This window comes from Bufo bufo, chromosome 2, assembly GCF_905171765.1.
Source record: "Bufo bufo chromosome 2, aBufBuf1.1, whole genome shotgun sequence".
Taxonomy (NCBI): Eukaryota; Metazoa; Chordata; class Amphibia; order Anura; family Bufonidae; genus Bufo; species Bufo bufo.
The window spans coordinates 475,858,187-475,885,725 of record NC_053390.1 but is presented as its reverse complement, the minus strand read 5'-3'; the positions used below and the strand labels follow the sequence as shown (position 1 = coordinate 475,885,725).

Below are 27,539 nucleotides of genomic sequence, written 5' to 3'. Positions count from 1 at the left end.
TTCCTCCAATTCTATGAGGCAGTCCTCAAGGCCCTGATATTTTCGGACCGGGAAAGAGCAGGCCGGAGTACCTCGGGAACTGGAGGCGCCCAGATCGTCCCTGGCCAACACTTTCCAGGTGTGGTCCCCCATACTGGAAAGAAGGGACGAACCCAAAAAAGATGCAGAGTGTGTCACAAGAGGGGGATACGGAAGGACACCACCACTCAATGTGACACTTGCCCCGATCATCCGGGCCTCTGTGTTATCGATTGCTTCAGGGAGTATCACACTTCCATGGAGTACTAAATTTTTATAATCTCCAACAGTCCCCTAGAGAACATAAAAAACTATGTCTCTCAGACTTTGGAGACACAGAAACAATTTTTTTTCCCCAAAAAAATATTCGTTTTAGTGCAGGCATCCTCAAACTGCGGCCCTCCAGATGTTGTAAAACTATAACTCCCAGCATGCCCAGACAACCTACAGCCATCAGCAGGGCATGGTGGGAATTGTAGTTTTACAACATCTGGAGGGCCGCAGTTTTAGGATGCCTGCTTAGTGTCTCCAAAGTCTGAGAGCCATACATATTGGGCATCGTCGCGTGCGTAAAAGCCGTCGCTATAAAAATAACATTTGACCAAACCCCTCGGATGAACAGCGTTAAAAATATAAAATAAAAAAGGTGCCAAAACACCCATTTTTGGGCAAAATTTCCATTTGAATCCTTTTTTTCCAGTAATAAAGCAAGGGTTAACAGCCAAAAAAACTCAATATTTATGGCCCTGATTCTGTAGTTTGCAGAAACACCCCATATGTGGTCGTAAATGGCTATATAGCCGCACGGCAGGGTATAGAACGAAGGGAACTCCATATGGTTTCTGGAAGGCAGATTTTGATGGACAGTTTTTTTTTTTTGACACCATGTCCCATTAGAAGCCCCCCCTGATGTAGCCTAGACTAGAAACTCCAAAAAAGTGACCCCATCTAAGAAACTACAGCCCTCAAGGTATTCAAAAGTTACTTTACAAACTTAGTTAACCCTTTAGGTGTTCCACAAAACTAAATAGCGAATGTAGAAAAATTTTAGAATTTTATTTTTTTGTTACCTTGCCTCAAAAAAGTGTAATATAGAGCAATCAAAAATCATATTTACCCCTAAAATAGTCCCAAAACAACAACCACCTTATCCCGTAGTTTCCTAGATGGAGTCACTTTTATGGAGTTTCTACTCTAGGGGTGCATCAGGGGGCTTGAAAGGGTACATGGTGTAAATAAACCAGTCCAGCAAAATCTGCCTTCCAAAAACCGTATGGCGTTCCCCTTCTTCTATGTCCTGCCGTTTAGCCAAATAGTAGTTTACGACCACATTTGGGGTGTTTCTGCAAACTACAGAATCAGGGCAACCCATTTTGAGTTTTGTTTGGCTGTTAACCCATTTTTTTCAGTAATAAAGTAAGGGTTAAAATGGAAAATTTTCCAAAAAATAGAAATTTCTAAATTGTTTCTCCATCTGCCATTAACTCTTGTGGAACACCTAAAGGGTTAACAAAGTTTGTAAACCCAGTTTTGAATACCTTGAGGGGTGTACTTTCTTAGATGGAGTCACTTTTTTGAAATTTCTATTCTAGGGGTGCAACAGGGGGCTTCAAATGGGACATGGTATAAACAAAACCAGTCCTGCAAAATCTGCCTTCCAAAACCCATATGGCGTTCCCCTCTTTCTACGTGCTCCCGTTTGGCCAAACAGTAGTTTTTGACCACATATGGGGTGTTTTTGCAAACTACAGAATCAGGGAAACCCATATTGAGTTTTGTTTGGCTGTTAACCCTTACTTTATTGCTGAAAAAAATGGGTTAAAATGGAATATTTTCCAAAAAATAGAAATTTCTAAATTGTTTCTCCATCTGCCATTAACTCTTGTGGAACACCTAAAGGGTTAACAAAGTTTGTAAACCCAGTTTTGAATACCTTGAGGGGTGTACTTTCTTAGATGGAGTCACTTTTTTGTAATTTCTATTCTAGGGGTGCAAGGGGGGGCTTGAAATGGGACATGGTATAAACAAAACCAGTCCTGCAAAATCTGCCTTCCAAAACCTATATGGTGTTCCCCTCTTTCTATGTCCTCCCGTTTGGCCAAACAGTAGTTTACGACCACATATGGGGTGTTTCTGCAAACTACAGAATCAGGGCAACCCATTTTGAGTTTTGTTTGGCAGTTAACCCTTGTTTTTTTCCTGGAAAAAATTGATTATATTGGAAAATTCGAAAAATTTAGGTCCATTTGCCATGAAGTCTTGTGGAAGACCTTGAGGGTGTAGTTTCTAGAATGGGGTCATTTTTGGGTGGTTTCTATTATGTAAGCCTCACAAAGTGACTTCAAACCTGAACTGGTCCATAAAAAGTGGGATTTTGAAGATTTCTGAAAAATTTCAAAATTTGCTTCTAAACTTCAAAGCCTTGTAACATCCCCAAAAAATAAAATATCATTCCCAAAATGCTACAAACATGAAGTAGACATATGGGGAATGTAAAGTCATCATAATTTTTGGGGTATTACTATGTATTACAGAAGTAGAGAAACTGAAACTTTGAAATCTGCTAATTTTTCAAACTTTTTGGTAAATATGGTATTTTTTATGCAAAAAAATTAACTTTTTTGACCCAATTTTAGCAGTGTCATGAAGTACAATATGTGACGAAAAAACTATCTCAGAACGGCCTGGGTAAGTCAAAGCGTTTTAAAGTTATCAGCACTTAAAGTGACACTGGTCAGATTTGCAAAAAATGGCCTGGTCCTTAAGGTGAAATAGGGCTGTGTCCTTAAGGGGTTAATGTGGTTGTAAAGCAATTCCTGAAGTCTTCCATCCAACTGCAGGAGCACTCCCCTTTGTAACTTTGATGTTAGCCAGCTGCAGCTCATGCATGACACCTGCCGTTTGCTCAGACCCTTTGAAGAGGCTACTTTGTCAGTCGCCAGGACTACAAGATAAACAACGGCATTCCTCTCCTTCATGTCCTGGAGCAGATGCTGATGAATCTGGCTGGACAGGGGACAGGAGACAACGCCTACATCTTGTGCTGTTACTGCCACTGCTGTTGCCCCTCACCCTGTGACTGGGCCACTGTGTTGACTCCTCATGCGGTTTCCACTCTCCCCATAATATAACTGGGTCACTGTGTTGACTCCTCATGCGGTTGCCACCCTCCCCACTCTGACGGGGCCACTATTGTCCCTGTTTGGCATTGTTGACATCACTGTTTATTTTGCCCTTCTGATCTGTCAGAAGGACTGAAAAATGAGAAACAACAGATCCTGTCTTTGGAGCATCTCTAAGGCCTGTATCTCACGGCCCCTAATTTGCATCAGGATATGCTTATGATTTGCAAGCCAAAAGCAGGAGTGGATACAAAACACAGAAGACATGCAAATAGGGATGAGCGAACCCGAACTGTATAGTTCGGGTTCGTACCGAATTTTGGGGTGTCCGTGACACGGACCCGAACCCGAACATTTTCGTAAAAGTCTGTGTTCGGGTTCGGCGTTCGGCGCTTTCTTGGCGCTTTTTGAAAGGCTGCAAAGCAGCCAATCAACAAGCGTCATACTACTTGCCCCAAGAGGCCATCACAGCCTTGCCTACTATTGGCATGGCTGTGATTGGCCAGTGCAGCATGTGACCCAGCCTCTATATAAGCTTGGGTCACGTTGCGCTGCACGTCACTCTGCTGATTGAAGCATAGGGAGAGGTTGCAGCTGCGACGTTAGGGCGAGATTAGGCAGTGATTAACTCCTCCAAAAGACTTCATTCTGTGATCGATCTGCAGCTGTGGATCATTGAAGTGCTAATATTGACTTGCTCACTTTTTTGAGGCTGCCCAGAGCATTTTTAGATCACTTTTTTTCTGGGGTGATCGGCGGCCATTTTGTGACTTGTGGTGCGCCAGCACAAGCTATCACCAAGTGTATTTAACCATCAATAGTGTGGTTATTTTGTGCTATATCCTACATCAGCTGCAGGCTGAGCCTGTGTCACCGAAGTGCATTTAACCATCAACAGTCTGGTTATTTTTTGGCCATATACTACATCAGCTGCAGGCTGAGCCTGTGTCACCGAAGTGCATTTAACCATCAACAGTCTGATTATTTTTTGGCCATATACTACATCTGGTGCAGGCTGAGCCTGTGTCACCCAAGTGCATTTAACTATTAACAGTGTGGTTATTTTTTGGCCATATACTACATCAGGGGCAAGTTGAGCCTGTCACCCAGCGCCTAAAAAATAGACCTGACATTTCTATTCAACCAAATCTGTACTGTTTTAGCTGGTCAAGTTATTTGTAGTGACCGTAAAAGCACACTTTTTGTTCTGGGTTGAAAAACTATTCCCAAATTTGCCATTCTCAAAATAACTAGTTTCTGGTATATGAGGCCTACTTGAAATCTATCCCAAAAAGGATATCTTACATTGAAGGTACTGATAGTGTCATTCAGAAAAACCTAAGACACACGCTACCGTGCAGATAGAAGTCTGATTCTGAGATTAAACCTTAACCTGTCACACAGTGCAAAAAAAAACAGGTCTCACATTTCTATTCAAGCAAATCTGTACTGTTTTAGCTGGTCAAGTTATTTGTAGCGACCGTAAAAGCTCTTTTTTTTTTCTGGGTTGAAAAACTATTCCCAAATTTGCCATTCTCAAAATAACTAGTTTCTGGTATTTGAGGCCTACTTGAAATCTATCCCAAAAAGGATATCTTACATTGAAGGTACTGATAGTGTCATTCAGAAAAACCTAAGACACACGCTACCGTGCAGATAGAAGTCTGATTCTGAGATTAAACCTTAACCTGTCACACAGTGCAAAAAAAAACAGGTCTCACATTTCTATTCAAGCAAATCTGTACTGTTTTAGCTGGTCAAGTTATTTGTAGTGACCGTAAAAGCACATTTTTTTTTCTGGGTTGAAAAACTATTCCCAAATTTGCCATTCTCAAAATAACTAGTTTCTGGTATTTGAGGCCTACTTGAAATCTATCCCAAAAAGGATATCTTACATTGAAGGTACTGATAGTGTCATTCAGAAAAACCTAAGACACACGCTACCGTGCAGATAGAAGTCTGATTCTGAGATTAAACCTTAACCTGTCACACAGTGCAAAAAAAAACAGGTCTCACATTTCTATTCAAGCAAATCTGTACTGTTTTAGCTGGTCAAGTTATTTGTAGTGACCGTAAAAGCACTTTTTTTTTTCTGGTTTGAAAAACTATTCCCAAATTTGCCATTCTCAAAATAACTAGTTTCTGGTATTTGAGGCCTACTTGAAATCTATCCCAAAAAGGATATCTTACATTGAAGGTACTGATAGTGTCATTCAGAAAAACCTAAGACACACGCTACCGTGCAGATAGAAGTCTGATTCTGTGATTAAACCTTAACCTGTCACACAGTGCAAAAAAAAACAGGTCTCACATTTCTATTCAAGCAAATCTGTACTGTTTTAGCTGGTCAAGTTATTTGTAGCGACCGTAAAAGCCCTTTTTTTTTCTGGGTTGAAAAACTATTCCCAAATTTGCCATTCTCAAAATAACTAGTTTCTGGTATTTGAGGCCTACTTGAAATCTATCCCAAAAAGGATATCTTACATTGAAGGTACTGATAGTGTCATTCAGAAAAACCTAAGACACACGCTACCGTGCAGATAGAAGTCTGATTCTGTGATTAAACCTTAACCTGTCACACAGTGCAAAAAAAAACAGGTCTCACATTTCTATTCAAGCAAATCTGTACTGTTTTAGCTGGTCAAGTTATTTGTAGCGACCGTAAAAGCCCTTTTTTTTTTCTGGGTTGAAAAACTATTCCCAAATTTTCCATTCTCAAAATAACTAGTTTCTGGTATTTGAGGCCTACTTGAAATCTATCCCAAAAAGGATATCTTACATTGAAGGTACTGATAGTGTCATTCAGAAAAACCTAAGACACACGCTACCATGCAGATAGAAGTCTGATTCTGAGATTAAACCTTAACCTGTCACACAGTGCAAAAAAAAACCAGGTCTCACATTTCTATTCAAGCAAATCTGTACTGTTTTAGCTGGTCAAGTTATTTGTAGCGACCGTAAAAGCCCTTTTTTTTTTCTGGGTTGAAAAACTATTCCCAAATTTGCCATTCTCAAAATAACTAGTTTCTGGTATTTGAGGCCTACTTGAAATCTATCCCAAAAAGGATATCTTACATTGAAGGTACTGATAGTGCCATTCAGAAAAACCTAAGACACACGCTACCGTGCAGATAGAAGTCTGATTCTGAGATTAAACCTTAACCTGTCACACAGTGCAAAAAAAAACAGGTCTCACATTTCTATTCAAGCAAATCTGTACTGCTTTAGCTGGTCAAGTTATTTGTAGTGACCGTAAAAGCATATTTTTTTTTTCTGGGTTGAAAAACTATTCCCAAATTTGCCATTCTCAAAATAACTAGTTTCTGGTATTTGAGGCCTACTTGAAATCTATTCCAAAAAGGATATCTTACATTGAAGGTACTGATAGTGTCATTCAGAAAAACCTAAGACACACGCTACCGTGCAGATAGAAGTCTGATTCTGAGATTAAACCTTAACCTGTCACACAGTGCAAAAAAAAACAGGTCTCACATTTCTATTCAAGCAAATCTGTACTGTTTTAGCTGGTCAAGTTATTTGTAGTGACCGTAAAAGCACTTTTTTTTTTCTGGTTTGAAAAACTATTCCCAAATTTGCCATTCTCAAAATAACTAGTTTCTGGTATTTGAGGCCTACTTGAAATCTATCCCAAAAAGGATATCTTACATTGAAGGTACTGATAGTGTCATTCAGAAAAACCTAAGACACACGCTACCGTGCAGATAGAAGTCTGATTCTGTGATTAAACCTTAACCTGTCACACAGTGCAAAAAAAAAACAGGTCTCACATTTCTATTCAAGCAAATCTGTACTGTTTTAGCTGGTCAAGTTATTTGTAGCGACCGTAAAAGCCCTTTTTTTTTCTGGGTTGAAAAACTATTCCCAAATTTGCCATTCTCAAAATAACTAGTTTCTGGTATTTGAGGCCTACTTGAAATCTATCCCAAAAAGGATATCTTACATTGAAGGTACTGATAGTGTCATTCAGAAAAACCTAAGACACACGCTACCGTGCAGATAGAAGTCTGATTCTGTGATTAAACCTTAACCTGTCACACAGTGCAAAAAAAAACAGGTCTCACATTTCTATTCAAGCAAATCTGTACTGTTTTAGCTGGTCAAGTTATTTGTAGCGACCGTAAAAGCCCTTTTTTTTTTCTGGGTTGAAAAACTATTCCCAAATTTTCCATTCTCAAAATAACTAGTTTCTGGTATTTGAGGCCTACTTGAAATCTATCCCAAAAAGGATATCTTACATTGAAGGTACTGATAGTGTCATTCAGAAAAACCTAAGACACACGCTACCGTGCAGATAGAAGTCTGATTCTGAGATTAAACCTTAACCTGTCACACAGTGCAAAAAAAAAACAGGTCTCACATTTCTATTCAAGCAAATCTGTACTGTTTTAGCTGGTCAAGTTATTTGTAGCGACCGTAAAAGCCCTTTTTTTTTTCTGGGTTGAAAAACTATTCCCAAATTTGCCATTCTCAAAATAACTAGTTTCTGGTATTTGAGGCCTACTTGAAATCTATCCCAAAAAGGATATCTTACATTGAAGGTACTGATAGTGCCATTCAGAAAAACCTAAGACACACGCTACCGTGCAGATAGAAGTCTGATTCTGAGATTAAACCTTAACCTGTCACACAGTGCAAAAAAAAACAGGTCTCACATTTCTATTCAAGCAAATCTGTACTGTTTTAGCTGGTCAAGTTATTTGTAGTGACCGTAAAAGCACATTTTATTTTCTGGGTTGAAAAACTATTCCCAAATTTGCCATTCTCAAAATTGTGGTGAACGGGAACAATGAGGAAAACATCTAATAAGGGACGCGGACGCGGACATGGTCGTGGTGGTGTTAGTGGACCCTCTGGTGCTGGGAGAGGACGTGGCCGTTCTGCCACAGCCACATGTCCTAGTGTACCAACTACCTCAGGTCCCAGTAGCCGCCAGAATTTACAGGGATATTTGGTGGGGCCCAATGCCGTTCTAAGGATGGTAAGGCCTGAGCAGGTACAGGCCTTAGTCAATTGGGTGGCCGACAGTGCATCCAGCACGTTCACATTATCTCCCACCCAGTCTTCTGCAGAAAGGGCACAGATGGCGCATGAAAACCAAGCCCATCAGTCTGTCACATCACCCCCATGCATATCAGGGAAACTGTCTGAGCAAGAGCAGTCTCTTATGCTGTTTGAAGACTCTGCTGCCAGGGTTTCCCAAGGGCATCCACCTAGCTCTTCACCAGGGGTGGAAGAGATAGAATGCACTAACGCACAACCACTTATGTTTCCTGATGATGAGGACATGGGAATACCACCTCAGCACGTCTCTGATGATGACGAAACACAGGTGCCAACTGCTGCGTCTTTCTGCAGTGTGCAGACTGAACAGGAGGTCAGGGATCAAGACTGGGTGGAAGACGATGCAGGGGACGATGAGGTCCTAGACCCCACATGGAATGAAGGTCGTGCCACTGACTTTCACAGTTCGGAGGAAGAGGCAGTGGTGAGACCGAGCCAACAGCGTAGCAAAAGACAAAGAGGGAGCAGTGGGAAAAAGCAGAACACCTGCCGCCAAGAGACTCCGCCTGCTACTGACCGCCGCCATCTGGGACCGAGCACCCCAAAGGCAGCTTCAAGGAGTTCCCTGGCATGGCACTTCTTCAAACAATGTGCTGACGACAAGACCCGAGTGGTTTGCACGCTGTGCCATCAGAGCCTGAAGCGAGGCATTAACGTTCTGAACCTTAGCACAACCTGCATGACCAGGCACCTGCATGCAAAGCATGAACTGCAGTGGAGTAAACACCTTAAAAACAAGGAAGTCACTCAGGCTCCCCCTGCTACCTCTTCTGCTGCTGCCGCCGCCTCGACCTCTTCTGCTGCTGCTGCCGCCGCCTCGGCCTCTTCCTCTGCCTCTGGAGGAACGTTGGCACCTGCCGCCCAGCAAACATGGGATGTACCACCAACACCACCACCTGCGTCACCAAGCATCTCAACCATGTCACACGGCAGCGTTCAGCTCTCCATCTCATAAACATTTGAGAGAAAGTGTAAATTCTTACCTAGCCACCCTCGATCCCTGGCCCTGAATGCCAGCATTTCTAAACTACTGGCCTATGAAATGCTGTCATTTAGGCTGGTGGACACACACAGCTTCAAACAGCTCATGTCACTTGCTGTCCCACAGTATGTTGTTCCCAGCCGCCACTACTTCTCCAAGAGAGCCGTGCCTTCCCTGCACAAACAAGTGTCCGATAAAATCAAGTGTGCACTGCGCAACGCCATCTGTGGCAAGGTCCACCTAACCACAGATACGTGGACCAGTAAGCACGGCCAGGGACGCTATATCTCCCTAACTGCACACTGGGTAAATGTAGTGGCGGCTGGGCCCCAGGCAAAGAGCTGTTTGGCGCACGTCCTTCCGCCGCCAAGGATCGCAGGGCAACATTCTTTGCCTCCTGTCTCCTCCTCCTCCTACTCAGCTTCCTCCTCCTCTTCTTCCACCTGCTCATCCAGTCAGCCACACACCTTCACCACCAACTTCAGCACAGCCCGGGGTAAACGTCAGCAGGCCATTCTGAAACTCATATGTTTGGGGGACAGGCCCCACACCGCACAGGAGTTGTGGGGGGGTATAGAACAACAGACCGACGAGTGGTTGCTGCCGGTGAGCCTCAAGCCCGGCCTGGTGGTGTGCGATAATGGGCGAAATCTCGTTGCAGCTCTGGGACTAGCCGGTTTGACGCACATCCCTTGCCTGGCGCATGTGCTGAATTTGGTGGTGCAGAAGTTCATTCGCAACTACCCCGACATGTCAGAGCTGCTGCATAAAGTGCGGGCCGTCTGTTCGCGCTTCCGGCGTTCACACCCTGCTGCTGCTCGCCAGTCTGCGCTACAGCGTAACTTCGGCCTTCCCGCTCACCGCCTCATATGCGACGTACCCACCAGGTGGAACTCCACCTTGCATATGCTGGACAGACTGTGCGAGCAGCAGCAGGCCATAGTGGAGTTTCAGCTGCAGCACGCACGGGTCAGTCGCACTGTGGATCAGACACACTTCACCACCAATGACTGGGCCTCCATGCGAGACCTGTGTGCCCTGTTGCGCTGTTTCGAGTACTCCACCAACATGGCCAGTGGCGATGACGCCGTTATCAGCGTTACAATACCACTTCTATGTCTCCTTGAGAAAACACTTAGGGCAATGATGGAAGAGGAGGTGGCCCAGGAGGAAGAGGAGGAAGAGGGGTCATTTTTAGCACTTTCAGGCCAGTCTCTTCGAAGTGACTCAGAGGGAGGTTTTTTGCAACACCAGAGGCCAGGTACAAATGTGGCCAGACAGGGCCCACTACTGGAGGACGAGGAGGACGAGGATGAGGAGGAGGTGGAGGAGGATGAGGATGAAGCATGTTCACAGCGGTGTGGCACCCAAAGCAGCTCGGGCCCATCACTGGTGCGTGGCTGGGGGGAAACACAGGACGATCACGATACGCCTCCCACAGAGGACAGCTTGTCCTTACCTCTGGGCAGCCTGGCACACATGAGCGACTACATGCTGCAGTGCCTGCGTAACGACAGCAGAGTTGCCCACATTTTAACGTGTGCGGACTACTGGGTTGCCACCCTGCTGGATCCCCGGTACAAAGACAATGTGCCCACCTTACTTCCTACACTGGAGCGTGATAGGAAGATGCGCGAGTACAAGCGCACGTTGGTAGACGCGCTACTGAGAGCATTCCCAATTGTCACAGGGGAACCAGTGGAAGCCCAAGGCGAAGGCAGAGGAGGAGCAAGAGGTCGCCAACGCAGCTGTGTCACGCCCAGCTCCTCTGAGGGCAGGGTTAGCCTGGCAGAGATGTGGAAAAGTTTTGTCACCACGCCACAGCTAACTGCACCACCACCTGATACGGAACGTGTTAGCAGGAGGCATCATTTCACTAACATGGTGGAACAGTACCTGTGCACACCCCTCCACGTACTGATTGATGGTTTGGCCCCATTCAACTTCTGGGTCTCCAAATTGTCCACGTGGCCAGAGCTAGCCTTTTATGCCTTGGAGGTGCTGGCCTGCCCGGCGGCCAGCGTTTTGTCTGAACGTGTATTCAGCACGGCAGGGGGCGTCATACAGACAAACGCAGCCGCCTGTCTACAGCCAATGTGGACAAGCTGACGTTCATAAAAATGAACCAAGCATGGATCCCACAGGACCTGTCCATCCCTTGTTCAGATTAGATATTAACTACCTCCCCTTAACAATATATTATTCTACTCCTGGGCACTTCCTCATTCAATACTATTTTTTATTTCATTTTACCATTATATTGCGGGGCAACCCAAAGTTGAATGAACCTCTCCTCTGTCTGGGTGCCGGGGCCTAAATGTGTGACAGTGGCCTGTTCCAGTGGTGGGTGACGTGAAGCCTGATTCTCTGCTATGACATGAAGACTTATTCTGTGCTGACATGAAGCCAGATTCTCTGTTACGGGACCGCTCTCCTCTGTCTGGGTGCCGTGGCCTAAATGTGTGACAGTGGCCTGTTCCAGTGGTGGGTGACGTGAAGCCTGATTCTCTGCTATGACATGAAGACAGATTCTGTGCTGACATAAGGCCAGATTCTCTGTTACGCGACCTCTCTCCTCTGCCTGGGTGCCTGGGCCTAAATGTGTGACAGTGGCCTGTTCCAGTGGTGTGTGACGTGAAGCCTGATTCTCTGCTATGACATGAAGACAGATTCTGCGCTGACATAAGACCAGATTCTCTGTTACGGGACCGCTCTCCTCTGTCTGGGTGCCGGGGCCTAAATGTGTGACAGTGGCCTGTTCCAGTGGTGGGTGACGTGAAGCCTGATTCTCTGCTATGACATGAAGACTTATTCTGTGCTGACATAAGGCCCGATTCTCTGTTACGGGACCGCTCTCCTCTGTCTGGGTGCCGGGGCCTAAATGTGTGACAGTGGCCTGTTCCAGTGGTGGGTGACGTGAAGCCTGATTCTCTGCTATGACATGAAGACAGATTCTGTGCTGACATAAGGCCAGATTCTCTGTTACGGGACCGCTTTCCTCTGTCTGGGTGCCGGGGTCTAAATGTGTGACAGTGGCCTGTTCCAGTGGTGGGTGACGTGAAGCCTGATTCTCTGCTATGACATGAAGACAGATTCTGTGCTGACATAAGGCCAGATTCTCTGTTACGCGACCTCTCTCCTCTGCCTGGGTGCCTGGGCCTAAATATGTGACAGTGGCCTGTTCCAGTGGTGGGTGACGTGAAGCCTGATTCTCTGCTATGACATGAAGACAGATTCTGCGCTGACATAAGGCCAGATTCTCTGTTACGGGACCACTCTCCTCTGTCTGGGTGCCGGGGCCTAAATGTGTTACAGTGGCCTGTTCCAGTGGTGGGTGACGTGAAGCCTGATTCTCTGCTATGACATGAAGACAGATTCTGTGCTGACATAAGGCCAGATTCTCTGTTACGCGACCTCTCTCCTCTGCCTGGGTGCCTGGGCCTAAATATGTGACAGTGGCCTGTTCCAGTGGTGGGTGACGTGAAGCCTGATTCTCTGCTATGACATTAAGACAGATTCTGCGCTGACATAAGGCCAGATTCTCTGTTACGGGACCGCTCTCCTCTGTCTGGGTGCCGGGGCCTAAATGTGTGACAGTGGCCTGTTCCAGTGGTGGGTGACGTGAAGCCTGATTCTCTGCTATGACATGAAGACAGATTCTGTGCTGACATAAGGCCAGATTCTCTGTTACGCAACCTCTCTCCTCTGCCTGGGTGCCTGGGCCTAAATGTGTGACAGTGGCCTGTTCCAGTGGTGGGTGACGTGAAGCCTGATTCTCTGCTATGACATGAAGACAGATTCTGTGCTGACATAAGGCCAGATTCTCTGTTACGCGACCTCTCTCCTCTGCCTGGGTGCCTGGGCCTAAATGTGTGACAGTGGCCTGTTCCAGTGGTGGGTGACGTGAAGCCTGATTCTCTGCTATGACATGAAGACAGATTCTGCGCTGACATAAGGCCAGATTCTCTGTTACGGGACCGCTCTCCTCTGTCTGGGTGCCGGGGCCTAAATGTGTGACAGTGGCCTGTTCCAGTGGTGGGTGACGTGAAGCCTGATTCTCTGCTATGACATGAAGACAGATTCTGTGCTGACATAAGGCCAGATTCTCTGTTACGGGACCGCTCTCCTCTGTCTGGGTGCCGGGGCCGAAATGTGTGACAGTGGCCTGTTCCAGTGGTGGGTGACGTGAAGCCTGATTCTCTGCTATGACATGAAGACTGATTCTGTGCTGACATGAAGCCAGATTCTCTGCTATGGCATGAAGAGACTGATTCTGTGCTGACATGAAGCCAGATTCTTTGCTATGGCATGAAGAGACTGATTCTCTGCTGACGTGAAGCCAGATTCTCTGCTATGGGACCTCTGTCCAATTGATATTGGTTCATTTTAATTTTTTTAATTTTTATTTTAATTCATTTCCCTGTCCACATTTGTTTGCAGGGGATTTACCTACATGTTGCTGCCTTTTGCAGCCCTCTAGCTCTTTCATGGGCTGTTTTACAGCCTTTTTAGTGCCCAAAAGTTCGGGTCCCCATTGACTTCAATGGGGTTCGGGTTCGGGACGAAGTTCGGTTCGGGTTCGGATCCCGAACCCGAACATTTCCGGGAAGTTCGGCCGAACTTCTCGAACCCGAACATCCAGGTGTTCACTCAACTCTACATGCAAACTTTCCATTCACTGATGATTACTGAGCAAATGCTAACCGGGTGAAGGCGGATCCACAAAAAACAGGATCTGTTTTTGGGGTATTTTTCTTATGACAGATGAGAATGGCAAAATAAACAGTGACATCAACACAAACTTACTGCTGACACCCTCTCCACTATTTCATGGGGGCACTTCTTGTTTCAACGTGTAACAGAACAGGTTCTGTAGAAATCTATGTGTAATCATCTGACAACTGTATAAAAGAAGTGCGCTCTTTCACTCTATAGTAGAATCTTGGGCCACTGCACGGTTATTTATACCTGATCATAACATTAACTTGTAAGGTTGTGTTCACACTTGAGTTATTTGGTCAGTTGTGGCCTCGTAACTGACTAAATAAGTTATTAAGTGAAGTATTAAGTTATTCTAAGAGTGACGCCTGTCAACTGCCCATTATACAAACGCAAAGTAACTATTTAACTACCTATAGATGTTTCAATGCAATGCACAGTGTTCTGCACCAATATAAAGGGTCTTTGCAGCCAGGAAATAGCTGTTTTTTTAACCAGATTTGTCATTAATAAATTCGGATTAAATTTTTGGGGAAAATTCAACAAACCATCCAAATCAAATTTTTAAAAAGTTTGCTCATCTCTAGTAAACACTGTAAATGGAAAATCGTCTGGAAAAACTTGATGTATTTGTCAATAAAACTTAAACTTGTGAAATGCTTGCAATTTTACTTCAGTATACCATAGAAACATCTAAAAACCCTAAAGCAACAAATTGTGAAAAACAAAATTTGTGTCAGTCTCAAAGCTTTTGGCTACGACTGAATATACAGTATCTGCCTGCATACATCGAACTACAGTACACAGAGGATCCAAAAACATGATTGCATAGAAGTATATATTACAGCCAGTTATCCTACAGACAACCAGTTCTTTTTGCTCATTTGATCTTATACTGTACACAAATAAAAATCTTAGTTCTGTAAGTCCTGTTGCATTACCTTTCTCTTTTGTTGTCTTCCTTATCAGTATCATTCCTGTAAAATAAATAAATAAAACATGCAAGTTTAATATTCAACAATATGGGGGAGCTTTATCATTAATAGGCTTAGTGACCAGTGCGAAAAACTGCAGGATTTTATGTTTTTTGTTTTTTTAGCCACTTAGTGACTAGTCTGTTTTGGGCCTTACTGACCATACGTTTTTCTTCTTTTCATTGTTGCCTTCCAAGAGCTATAACATTTTTTTACTTTTCCATCTATGTAGCTGAATAAGAGCTTGGTTTTATCACGGGACAAGTTGTAATTTTTACTAGTGTCATTTTGGGGTACACATAACTCTCTTAATAACTTTTATTAACTCTTTCTGAAAGACAGAAGGAAGACCAATAACTTTTTAATTTTTCTTTGTATGGAATTTCTATGGTGTGCGGGCTTGATTTGAGAAATGACTTGTAGTTTTCATAGGTATCATTTCAGGGTAAATAACGCTTTCTAAACAGCACTTGGTATTAATAATAGTAGTAATAAATTTTATGATGTTCACTGTAAGGGATAATTTACATATTTGCAATACCAAACATGTGGAGGAAATTATATATTTTTTCATTGAAAAGCATATATCAAATGGGGAAAAAAAATGCATATTTTTTAAAAAAATTAGTTTTAATATGCAATGCACTATCCCTATAGTGCATTGCATTTTAATGTCACTGCTATACACTCAAGGCAGGCTTGGGGCCTACACAAGGCACCAGCCAGCCTTTACACACATCGACACCCGCAATCGCATTTGTGGAATGCCAATAGGAAACAGAGGGAGTTCGCTTCCTGTGTCACTGCTTACATGTGTCATATAAGGGGTTAAACAGTCTGGATCGGCACTCCTCCTGGTCCGGTCTGCTACAGCAGGAGTGTGGCTTTCATGTGAGAGTGTAGACTGGGCTGCTAAGGGATCAGTATTGCGCCCTATTTTCCTCAATATATTTATCAATCTTTGCTGATGACACTAAACTGTGTAAAGCAGGGATGCACTCTCTATTTCAAGGGGCCACAAATTTTAAAAAAATAATGATTGGCGCTCATCTGCCTATTACACAAGCAGGGCCGTCTTTGCCGCAGGGCAAAAGGGGCAGCTGCCCCGGGCCCAGTTGCTCCTGGGGGCCCAAGGGAGCTCCGTTTCCTGACTCCCATTCACTAGTGACTGCGTCGCTAGGTTAAAACATTCGGGGCCAGGGCCCCTGATGCTTTGTCCCAGGCCCCGAATGTCCTGCCTGCCTGCTAGGCATAACTGTATTGCCGTACACAGAACGGCAATACAATTGAATCTAATACACTGGGAAGAGGAGAAGGACCTGTGGTGACATCACAGGTCATGTGATCAGCAAAACAGGCTGTGATAGGATGACCTGGATGATGTCACCATCATGTGACCAGTGCAGGATTGGACCGGAGTGAAGAGGAGAAGGAGCCTAATGCTGATGTCTGTATATGAGGACTGGAGAGGTAAGTGAAGGGAGAGGCAGAGCAATGCTGGGAGTTATAGTTATTTAACTAGGATGTATGTTAGGGCTGAAGGGAGGGTTATTGTTATTGAAATGGAACTGTGTGCTTGAGGTGGCTGGGGGAGGGAGTGATGTTATTTACATGGGACTGTATGTTGAAAGTGGATGGTGGGGGGGAATGATGTTTATGTACATGGGACTTAATGTTTAGTCTACGTTTACACTTGGGTTTGGGGATCTGCTTGTGAGATCCGTTTCAAGGCTCTCACAAGCAGCCCCAAATGCATCAGTTTAACCCCAATGCATTCTGAATGGATGCGGATCCATTCAGGATGCATTCGTTCGGCTCCGTACAGTCCCCCGTTCCGTTTTGGAGGCGGACCCCAAAATGCTGCAAGCAGCGTTTTTGTGTCCGCATGCCCTGGAGGAGCCAAACGGATCCGTCCTGACTTACAATGTAAGTAAATGGGGACGGATCCCTTTGCATTGACACAAAATGGTGCAATTGTAAACAGATCCGTCCCCCATTGACTTTCAATGTAAGTCAGGACCGATCCGTATTGGGATACAAGTACAGGACAGATCCGCACGAACTCAAGTGTGAAAGTAGCCTTAGGGGGTGATGTTTACATGGGATTGCACGTTGGAGGCGGCTGGGGAGGAGGTGATGTTATTTACATGGGACTGTATGGTGGAGGGAGCATTATAACTGCAGGGGGCACTGAAGACCCAGGGGACATTATAGGACATTATTACTACTGGGGGCTCTATAGGAGGGTCTTATAGATCCGCCTTTTTTCTACTAAGCGCACTATGGGGGCCTTATTACTGCTGAGGGGTCTGTAGGGAGCTTTATTACCACTGGGGGAACAATAGGGGGCCTTATTTCTACTGGGGACTCTGTGAGGGTATTATTAATATGGGAGGGCTCTTCTAATAATGGGGGCATTGTTGAGGAGCATTATCACGGTTGGGGCAGTGTTACTAATGAGGGCATTCTAGAAGGGAATTACTATTGGTGGGACTATGAGGAGCACTATTACTATGGGGGGCAGTAATGTTTCTTCAGGATAGTATTTGGGGGTATTGGGGGGGGGCAGGGGCGTAACTAAAGGCTCATGGGCTCCGGTGCAAGAGTTCAGCTTGGGCCCCCCTTCCCTCAGTGCTTTGTGTGTCTTCTTATGCGGCACAAGTGTCTTTGGGCCCCTTCATGCTCCTGGGCCCGGTAGCGACTGCTACCTCTGCACCCCCTATAGCTACACCCCTGGGGGGGGGGGGGGCACAGCAAGCAGCAGGATAACACTGTGGGGACTCCAGTTGGGGGATAATGATAGAATGTGAGGAAGCTAAGATGTCTTTGTGTCACACTCTGCAGAGACGAGGCGGCTGAGAAAAGTTGTCCAGACCGAGTGGAGAAGATGATGAGAGAGAAGATCTACAGAGAAGATGATGACAGAGAGGAGACGTCACCTGGAGGCTCTGGATGTGACAGGTAAGTTCTGCTGTATAGCAAGTACAGCAAAGTGCGGGGAGGGGGGGGGCGGGATCCAGGGGGCCCAAGTAAATTCTTGCCCAGGGTCCAATCAATATTAAAGACGGCCCTGTCACAAGTCAGTGCAAAGTGACTGGGGAGTCATTCCGCCTTCATTTAGATTACACAGGGAGATGTGCTGCAGATAATCGTACATCTTTCATCCTGATAAAATATGCAAATTAGCCGACAAATGAGCAATTCCGTGTTTATCGACTGATCAGCTGCATGATTATACTGGCCAGATATAAGATATGAGCGCTCCTATGAACACTTGTTCCCAGTAATTGTCCCAAATATCGTGCTGCAGCATAGCCCCTAAAACTGAAGAGTTATACTTACCTGCTCCCCACCGCTCCGGTCCTTTGCACTGCCCCCACCGTTTACACCTGGCAGTACATGGACATAGTCATACACCACTCCAGCCAATGACTGGCTTAGGCGGTGATGTGGCCACAAGCAGCGTGTCACTGCTGAAGCCAGTCATTGACTGGAGCCGTGCATGTGACCATGGCCATGCACTGCCAGATGTAAACAGCGCAGGAACCAGAAGATGGAGGCAGCGAGGGCAGCGCAGAGGAGCAGAGTGGAGCAGGTAATTATGAATCTTCTATTTCAGAGGCCATGCTGCAGGAACTTGTTAAAAATCTTTTTTACCAGAAAAATTGCGACATTTCCTTCCATCCTGCCTCCTATTTATAAATCTGCGTTTTCCTTCATTGCAGAGGACAGAACTCACTGGTTATTACCATCTCCTGCCGAACCAGTTATAGGCGCCCTGCAGTAACCAGTAAGCACTTTACATTGCTGGTGGGGAAGGCGCCTATTGGTTAACGCTTGAATGACCAGGCCTGAAAAAGCCTTAATGACCAGACACTTTTTTGTCATTTAGTTGTCATTTTGTTCACGTGAATGGTGACGGTTTTGATTGGTGTGGGTGTTTTTTCTTTTATGTATTATTTTTTTAACTTAATATATTTCTGCTACATAATATGTCCCCCAAGAGGTCATAAAAAGACCTTGGGGGACACTGTCACTTTTTAAAATTTAGCACTTTTTCCTTTTTATTGTATTTATTTTTTAAATAATTTTCAATTTTTTGGTGCCACATAATATTTTATTTCTCTTTTCTTTTCTTTATATTTTATTATATTTTTATTTAGTTTTCTTAAATCATTTTTTTACTTTTTTTTTATATATTTTTACCACATAATTTGTCTCCCTTAGGAGCCCCAGTTACAGGGAAACCAGCCTGCTGCGGGGGCTTTGTACCAGGGCAGCGCTCCTCTGTTCCCGAGACACCCAGCGATCACGTGATCGCCGGGTCCACATTGCAGAGCGCTCATAGAGGAGAAGGCAGAAGCGCTAATAAAGCGCTTCTGTCTTCTCCTCGGCTTCCCCACTCTCACTAATAGCCGGGAACCCTTTCCGCTTCTGCTACAGTGAAGGAACAAAACCTGTGATCCATCTGCTGTGCGGCTCTCTGTGCAGAAACATAGCTGATTGCAGGATCAGCTGTGTTTCTGCCCAGCTTTGCGGGGGCCGCAAACCATGGCTCTGGGGGCCGCAGGTTGTGCACCCCTGGTGTAAAGTAATTGACACGGAAGAGGACAATATAGTGCTACAGATGGATCTGGATAGATTGGAGGCGTGGGCAGAGTAATGGCAGACGCGGTTTAACACTAACAAATTTAAGGTTATGCACATGGGAAGGAATAATGCAAGCTACCTGTACATACTACAATTCAGGTCCATAAATATTGGGACATCAACACAATTCTAACATTTTTGGCTCTATACACCACCACAATGGATTCGAAATGAAACGAACAAGATGTGCTTTAACTGCAGACTGTCGGCTTTAATTTGAGGGTATTTACATCCAAATCAGGTGAACGGTGTAGGAATTACAACAGTTTGCATATGTTCCTCCCACTTGTTAAGGGACCAAAAGTAATAGGACAGAATAATAATCATAAATCAAACTTTCACTTTTTAATACTTGGTTGCAAATCCTTTGCAGTCAATTACAGGCTGAAGTCTGGAACGCATAGACATCACCAGACGCTGGGTTTCATCCCTGGTGATATCTCTGCCAGGCCTCTACTGCAACTATCTTCAGTTCCTGCTTGTTCTTGGGGCATTTTCCCTTCAGTTTTGTCTTCAGCAAGTAAAATGCATGCTCAATCGTATTCAGGTCAGGTGATTGACTTGGGCATTGCATAAGATTCCACTTCTTTCCCTTAAAAAACTCTTTGGTTGCTTTTGCTATATGCTTTGGGTCATTGTCCATCTGCACTGTGAAGCGCCGTCCAATAAGTTCTGAAGCATTTGGTTGAATATGAGCAGATAATATTGCCCGAAACACATCAGAATTCATCCTGCTGTCACATCATCAATAAATACAAGAGAACCAGTTCCATTGGAAGCCATACATGCCCACGCCATGACACTACCACAACCATGCTTCACTGATGAGGTGGTATTCTTAGGATCATGAGCAGTTCCTTTCCTTCTCCATACTCTTCTCTTCCCATCACTCTAGTACAAGTTGATCTTGGTCTTATCTGTCCATAGGATGTTGTTCCAGAACTGTGAAGGCTTTTTTAGATGTCATTTGGAAAACTCTAATCTCGCCTTCCTGTTTTTGAGGCTCACCAATGGTTTACATCTTGTGGTGAACCTTCTGTATTCACTCTGGTGAAGTCTTCTCTTGATTGTTGACTTTGACACACATACACCTATGTCCTGAGATTGTTCTTGATCTAGCCAACTGTTGTGAAGGGTGTTTTCTTCACCAGGGAAAGAATTCTTCGGTCATCCACCACAGTTATTTTCCGTGGTCTTCCGGGTCTTTTGGTGTTAGGGGTGCTAGCTCACCTGCGTGGGAGGGCACCGGGCAGTGTACTGGGTGGAGTCCAGTAGCGGGAGACCGCAAGGAGAGAGGCGGGGTGGAGGCGTCCGGGTCGACAGCAGAGAGGTAGATGGTAGTAGAGGATCAAGCAAGAGAGTAGTCGGGGACGATTCCAAGGTTGGCAGCAGTCGAGTTGGTAGTAGTAGCAACAGAGGAACAGCGGTAGATACAGCAGGATCAAGTTCAGAAGAACAATGACCAGCCGGGGTCAGGTGCAAGAGGCTGGGCTTATAAAGAGGAAGTAGCGGGTGCATGGAATCACAGAGATTAACAAGGCAAGGCTGGAACAAGGTAGATCAAAGAGTTCAGTAGAAGGAAAATCCAGAAGGGTTGGTAGTCTAGTGGCTAGAGCTACCGCCTGGGACATGGCTGGTCACCAGTTCGAATCCCGACAGTACTCCCCCTCTCTACAGATAATCAAAAACCTAGCATAACAAAACCATCTTACCATACAACAGCAGAACTACAAAAGGCAAGGTTCCGGATGTATAATCTGCTCGTATATAAATATGAAAAATCCCTGAGAGCTACCTGTAAGCTACCTGTACATCATCCCCTAATCAGAAATCCCCTGGCCCTGATGGATTTACTGCTGAATATTATAAAAAGTTTACACAAATATTACTCCCATACCTCCATAAAATATACAACTTAGCATTTACCACAGGAAAATTTCCAAAAGATATGTTAAGAGCAACAATAGTAACCATCCCTAAGCCTGGTAAAGACAACTCAGAAGTAAAAAACTATAGACCTATATCCCTATTAACCACCTCCGGACCGCCTAACGCAGGATCGCGTTTCAGAGGCGGCAGCCCTGCGCAGAGTCAAGCATATATGCGTCATCTCGCGAGACGCGAGATTTCCTGTTAACGAGCGCACACAGGCGCGCGCGTTCACAGGATCGGAAGGTAAGCAAGTGGATCTCCAGCCTGCCAGCGGCGATCGTTCGCTGGCAGGCTGGAGATGTGATTTTTTTTAACCCCTAACAGGTATATTAGACGCTGTTTTGATAACAGCGTCTAATATACCTGCTACCTGGTCCTCTGGTGGTCCCTTTTGTTTGGATCGACCACCAGAGGACACAGGTAGCTCAGTAAAGTAGCACCAAACACCACTACACTTATTAACCCCTTATTAGCCCCTGATCACCCCTGATCACCCCATATAGACTCCCTGATCACCCCCCTGTCATTGATTACCCCCCTGTCATTGATCACCCCCCTGTAAAGCTCCATTCAGATGTCCGCAAGATTTTACGGATCCACTGATAGATGGATCGGATCCGCAAAACGCATACGGACGTCTGAATGGAGCCTTACAGGGGCGTGATCAATGACTGTGGTGATCACCCCATATAGACTCCCTGATCACCCCCCTGTCATTGATTACCCCCCTGTCATTGATCACCCCCCTGTAAAGCTCCATTCAGATGTCCGCATGATTTTTACGGATCCACTGATAGATGGATCGGATCCGCAAAGCGAATACGGACGTCTGAATGGAGCCTTACAGGGGCGTGATCAATGACTGTGGTGATCACCCCATATAGACTCCCTGATCACCCCCCTGTCATTGATCACCCCCCTGTAAAGCTCCATTCAGATGTCCGCATGATTTTTACGGATCCACTGATAGATGGATTGGATCCGCAAAACGCATACGGACGTCTGAATGGAGCCTTACAGGGGCGTGATCAATGACTGTGGTGATCACCCCATATAGACTCCCTGATCACCCCCCCTGTCATTGATTACCCCCCTGTCATTGATCACCCCCCTGTAAAGCTCCATTCAGACGTCCGCATGATTTTTACGGATCCACTGATAGATGGATCGGATCCGCAAAACGCATACGGATGTCTGAATGGAGCCTTACAGGGGCGTGATCAATGACTGTAGTGATCACCAAATATATAGACTCCCTGATCACCCCCCTGTCATTGATTATCCCCCTGTCATTGATCACCCCCCTGTAAAGCTCCATTCAGACGTCTGCATGATTTTTACGGATCCACTGATAGATGGATCGGATCCGCAAAACACATACAGGCGTCTCCCTGGAGCCTTCCAGGGGAGGTGATCACCCCATATAGACTCCCTGATCACCCCCCTGTCATTGATCACCCCCCCTGTCATTGATCACCCCCCCTGTCATTGATCACCCCCCCTGTCAGGCTGCATTCAGATGTCCGTATGATTTTTACGGATCCACGGATACATGGATCGGATCCGCAAAACACATACGGACATCTGAATGGAGCCTTATAGGGGGGTGATCAATGACAGGGGGGTGATCACCCCATATAGACTCCCTGATCACCCCCCTGTCATTGATCACCCCCCTGTCATTGATCACCCCCCTGTAAGGCTCTATTCAGACATTTTTTTGGCCCAAGTTAGCGGAAATTATTTTTTTTTCTTACAAAGTCTCATATTCCACTAACTTGTGTCAAAAAATAAAATCTCACATGAACTCACCATACCCCTCACGGAATCCAAATGCGTAAAATTTTTTAGACATTTATATTCCAGACTTCTTCTCACGCTTTAGGGCCCCTAGAATGCCAGGGCAGTATAAATACCCCACATGTGACCCCATTTCGGAAAGAAGACACCCCCAGGTATTCCGTGAGGGGCATATTGAGTCCATGAAAGATTGAAATTTTTGTCCCAAGTTAGCGGAAAGGGAGACTTTGTGAGAAAAAAATAAATAAAATCTATTTCCGCTAACTTGTGCCAAAAAAAAAATAATTTCTATGAACTCGCCATGCCCCTCATTGAATACCTTGGGGTGTCTTCTTTCCAAAATGGGGTCACATGTGGGGTATTTATACTGCCCTGGCATTTTAGGGGCCCTAAAGCGTGAGAAGAAGTCTGGGATTCAAATGTCTAAAAATGCCCTCATAAAAGGAATGTGGGCCCCTTTGCGCATCTAGGCTGCAAAAAAGTGTCACACATCTGGTATCGCCGTACTCAGGAGAAGTTGGGCAATGTGTTTTGGGGTGTCATTTTACATATACCCATGCTGGGTGAGATAAATATCTTGGTCAAATGCCAACTTTGTATAAAAAAATGGGAAAAGTTGTCTTTTGCCAAGATATTTCTCTCACCCAGCATGAGTATATTCAAAAAGACACCCCAAAACACATTTCCCAACTTCTCCTGAATACGGCGATACCACATGTGTGACACTTTTTTGCAGCCTAGGTGGGCAAAGGGGCCCACATTCCAAAGAGCACCTTTAGGATTTCACAGGTCATTTACCTACTTACCACACATTAGGGCCCCTGGAAAATGCCAGGGCAGTATAACTACCCCACAAGTGACCCCATTTTGGAAAGAAAACACCCAAGGTATTCCGTGAGGGGCATGGCGAGTTCCTAGAATTTTATATTTTTTGTCACAAGTTAGCGGAAAATGATGATTTATTATTATTTATTTTTTTTCCTTACAAAGTCTCATATTCCACTAACTTGTGACAAAAAATAAAAACTTCCATGAACTCACTATGCCCATCACGAAATACCTGGGGGTGTCTTCTTTCCAAAATGGGGTCACTTGTGGGGTAGTTATACTGCCCTGGCATTTTAGGGGCCGAATGCGTGAGAAGTGGTTTGAAATCAAAATCTGTAAAAAATGGCCGGTGAAATCCGAAAGGTGCTCTTTGGAATGTGGGCCCCTTTGCGCACCTAGGCTGCAAAAAAGTGTCACACATGTGGTATCGCTGTACTCAGGAGAAGTTGGGGAATGTGTTTTGGGGTGTCATTTTACATATACCCATGCTGGGTGAGAGAAATATCTTGGCAAAAGACAACTTTTCCCATTTTTTTATACAAAGTTGGCATTTGACCAAGATATTTATCTCACCCAGCATGGGTATATGTAAAATGACACCCCAAAACACATAGCGGAAAATGATGATTTTTTTTTTCCCTTACAAAGTCTCATATTCCACTAACTTGTGACAAAAAATAAAAACTTCCATGAATTCACTATGCCCATCACGAAATACCTGGGGGTGTCTTCTTTCCAAAATGGGGTCACTTGTGGGGTAGTTATACTGCCCTGGCATTTTAGGGGCCCGAATGCGTGAGAAGTGGTTTGAAATCAAAATGTGTAAAAAATGGCCGGTGAAATCCAAAAGGTGCTCTTTGGAATATGGGCCCCTTTGCCCACCTAGGCTGAAAAAAAGTGTCACACATGTGGTATCTCCGTATTCAGGAGAAGTTGGGCAATGTGTTTTGGGGTGTCATTTTACATATACCCATGCTAGGTGAGAGAAATATCTTGGCAAAAGACAACTTTTCCCATTTTTTTTATACAAAGTTGGCATTTGACCAAGATATTTATCTCACCCAGCATGGGTATATGTAAAATGACACCCCAAAACACATTGCCCAACTTCTCCTGAGTACGGCGATACCACATGTGTGGCACTTTTTTGCAGCCTAGGTGGGCAAAGGGGCCCACATTCCAAAGAGCACCTTTCGGATTTCACCGGTCATTTTTTACACATTTTGATTTCAAACTACTTACCACACATTTGGGCCCCTAGAATGCCAGGGCAGTATAACTACCCCACAAGTGACCCCATTTTGGAAAGAAGACACCCCAAGGTATTCGCTGATGGGCATAGTGAGTTCATAGAAGTTTTTATTTTTTGTCACAAGTTAGTGGAATATGAGACTTTGTAAGAAAAAAAAATCAAAAAAAAAAATCATCATTTTCCACTAACTTGTGACAAAAAATAAAAAGTTCTATGAACTCACTATGCCCATCAGCGAATACCTTAGGGTGTCTACTTTCCAAAATGGGGTCATTTGTGGGGTGTTTGTACTGTCTGGGCATTGTAGAACCTCAGGAAACATGACAGGTGCTCAGAAAGTCAGAGCTGCTTCAAAAAGCGGAAATTCACATTTTTGTACCATAGTTTGTAAACGCTATAACTTTTACCCAAACCATTTTTTTTTTACCCAAACATTTTTTTTTTATCAAAGACATGTAGAACAATACATTTAGAGCAAAATTTATGTATGGATGTCGTTTTTTTTGCAAAATTTTACAACTGAAAGTGAAAAATGTCATTTTTTTGCAAAAAAATCGTTAAATTTTGATTAATAACAAAAAAAAGTAAAAATGTCAGCAGCAATGAAATACCACCAAATGAAAGCTCTATTAGTGAGAAGAAAAGGAGGTAAAATTCATTTGGGTGGTAAGTTGCATGACCGAGCAATAAACGGTGAAAGTAGGGTAGGTCAGAAGTGTAAAAAGTGGCCTGGTCTTTCAGGGTGTTTAAGCTATGGGGGCTGAGGTGGTTAAATGTGGATATTAAAATATACACCAAAATAATAGCAGATAGATTCCAAAATATTTTACCAGACCTAATTGATAAAGATCAAGTAGGCTTTTTGAAAGGTAGACAAGGTCCAGACAATACCAGAAGGATTATTTCACTGCTTCAAAACTGTGAAAGGTCTAAAACCCCATCCATTTTCCTAACAATCGATGCAGAAAAAGCATTCGATCGCATAAACTGGGGATATGCTTTTAAAGTACTAGAGGAATTTGGTATAGTAGGAGACATCCATTCTGGCATTGAAGCACTGCATAGCAACCCTTCTGCAAACATATATGTCAATAGCTCCTTATCAGAAAGCTTTAACATTACAAATGGAACGCGTCAAGGATGACCTTTCTCCCCTTTGCTCTTTTCATACTTGGGCATTCAGGTGTCACATCCCTCCTCAAAACTTTTTGAGACAAACTACCCCAGAATAGCCTCTGAGATTGAAAAAGACATAGCTGAGTTCTCCAAAAATATGATTTCTTGGCTAGGCAGAATAGCAGCATATAAAATGTTGCTTTTGCCAAAGCTTTTGTACCTCTTCAGGTCACTGCCAACTGAAATTCCGAAGTCGTATTTTGCATCAGTGAATTCTAGATTTAAATCATTCATTTGGAGTGATAAAAGACCCAGAGTTGCCTTCAAAACTATTACGGGACACCACAAAAAAGGAGGCCTGGGAGTCCCACATATACAAAATTATTATTTTTCAGCTATATTAGACCAACTTTCACATTGGTGGTCTGATAATCCAAACAAATTATGGGTTCAAATTGAGAAAAATATATGTGGCCTATCTACAATGAGAACCAGGTTACTGGCACATATCTGGGGCTTTTCTCCTCCTTCTCCCCCAATTAATGTGATAAAAATATCAGATGAAACGTGGAAGTGGTTCCTCAAACAGAGGAAGAGAAAAATATACTCCCCTCTGACTGATTCCACATTAGAGTTTTTACACGACCAAGTTGCCATGGTTCCGATACCAGAATGTAGGAACTTGGGTATTAACTCCCTCCAGGATTTTTTTGAGGGGGGCGTACTCATGTCTTTCTCAGACTTTAAAGCCAAATTCAAACTTGGAAACGACGATTTTTACAGGTTTTTAAATATAAGAGAATTTATTAACAAACATAAAATATTAGAGGGGAGGAAATCACCTTACATGACCCTGGTCTCCAATTTATTTAAGAAAACTAGGGGAATTACGACATTTTACAATCAACTAACAGAATCACAAAATTCCTCCACCAATAAATACATGGAAAAATGGGGGGGAGATCTACAAATGAAGATAGAACTACAAGACTGGCACGGTGCATTTTCAAACACCCACAAATATTTTAATAGTACTAATCATAGAGAGGCCCTGATAAAAACAT

At 44.3% G+C, this 27,539-nt stretch overlaps 1 protein-coding gene across 1 annotated transcript in view; it reads right to left on the bottom strand.

Annotated features, from left to right (window-relative positions):
- SMIM24 (small integral membrane protein 24) overlaps positions 1-27,539 on the bottom strand; it is a 225,183-nt gene that overhangs the window by 34,899 nt on the left and 162,745 nt on the right. Inside the window, exon 3 of the mRNA XM_040420425.1 lies at positions 14,865-14,900. Coding sequence (XP_040276359.1) covers positions 14,865-14,900 — 36 coding nt within the window. The remainder of the gene's footprint in view (positions 1-14,864; positions 14,901-27,539) is intronic.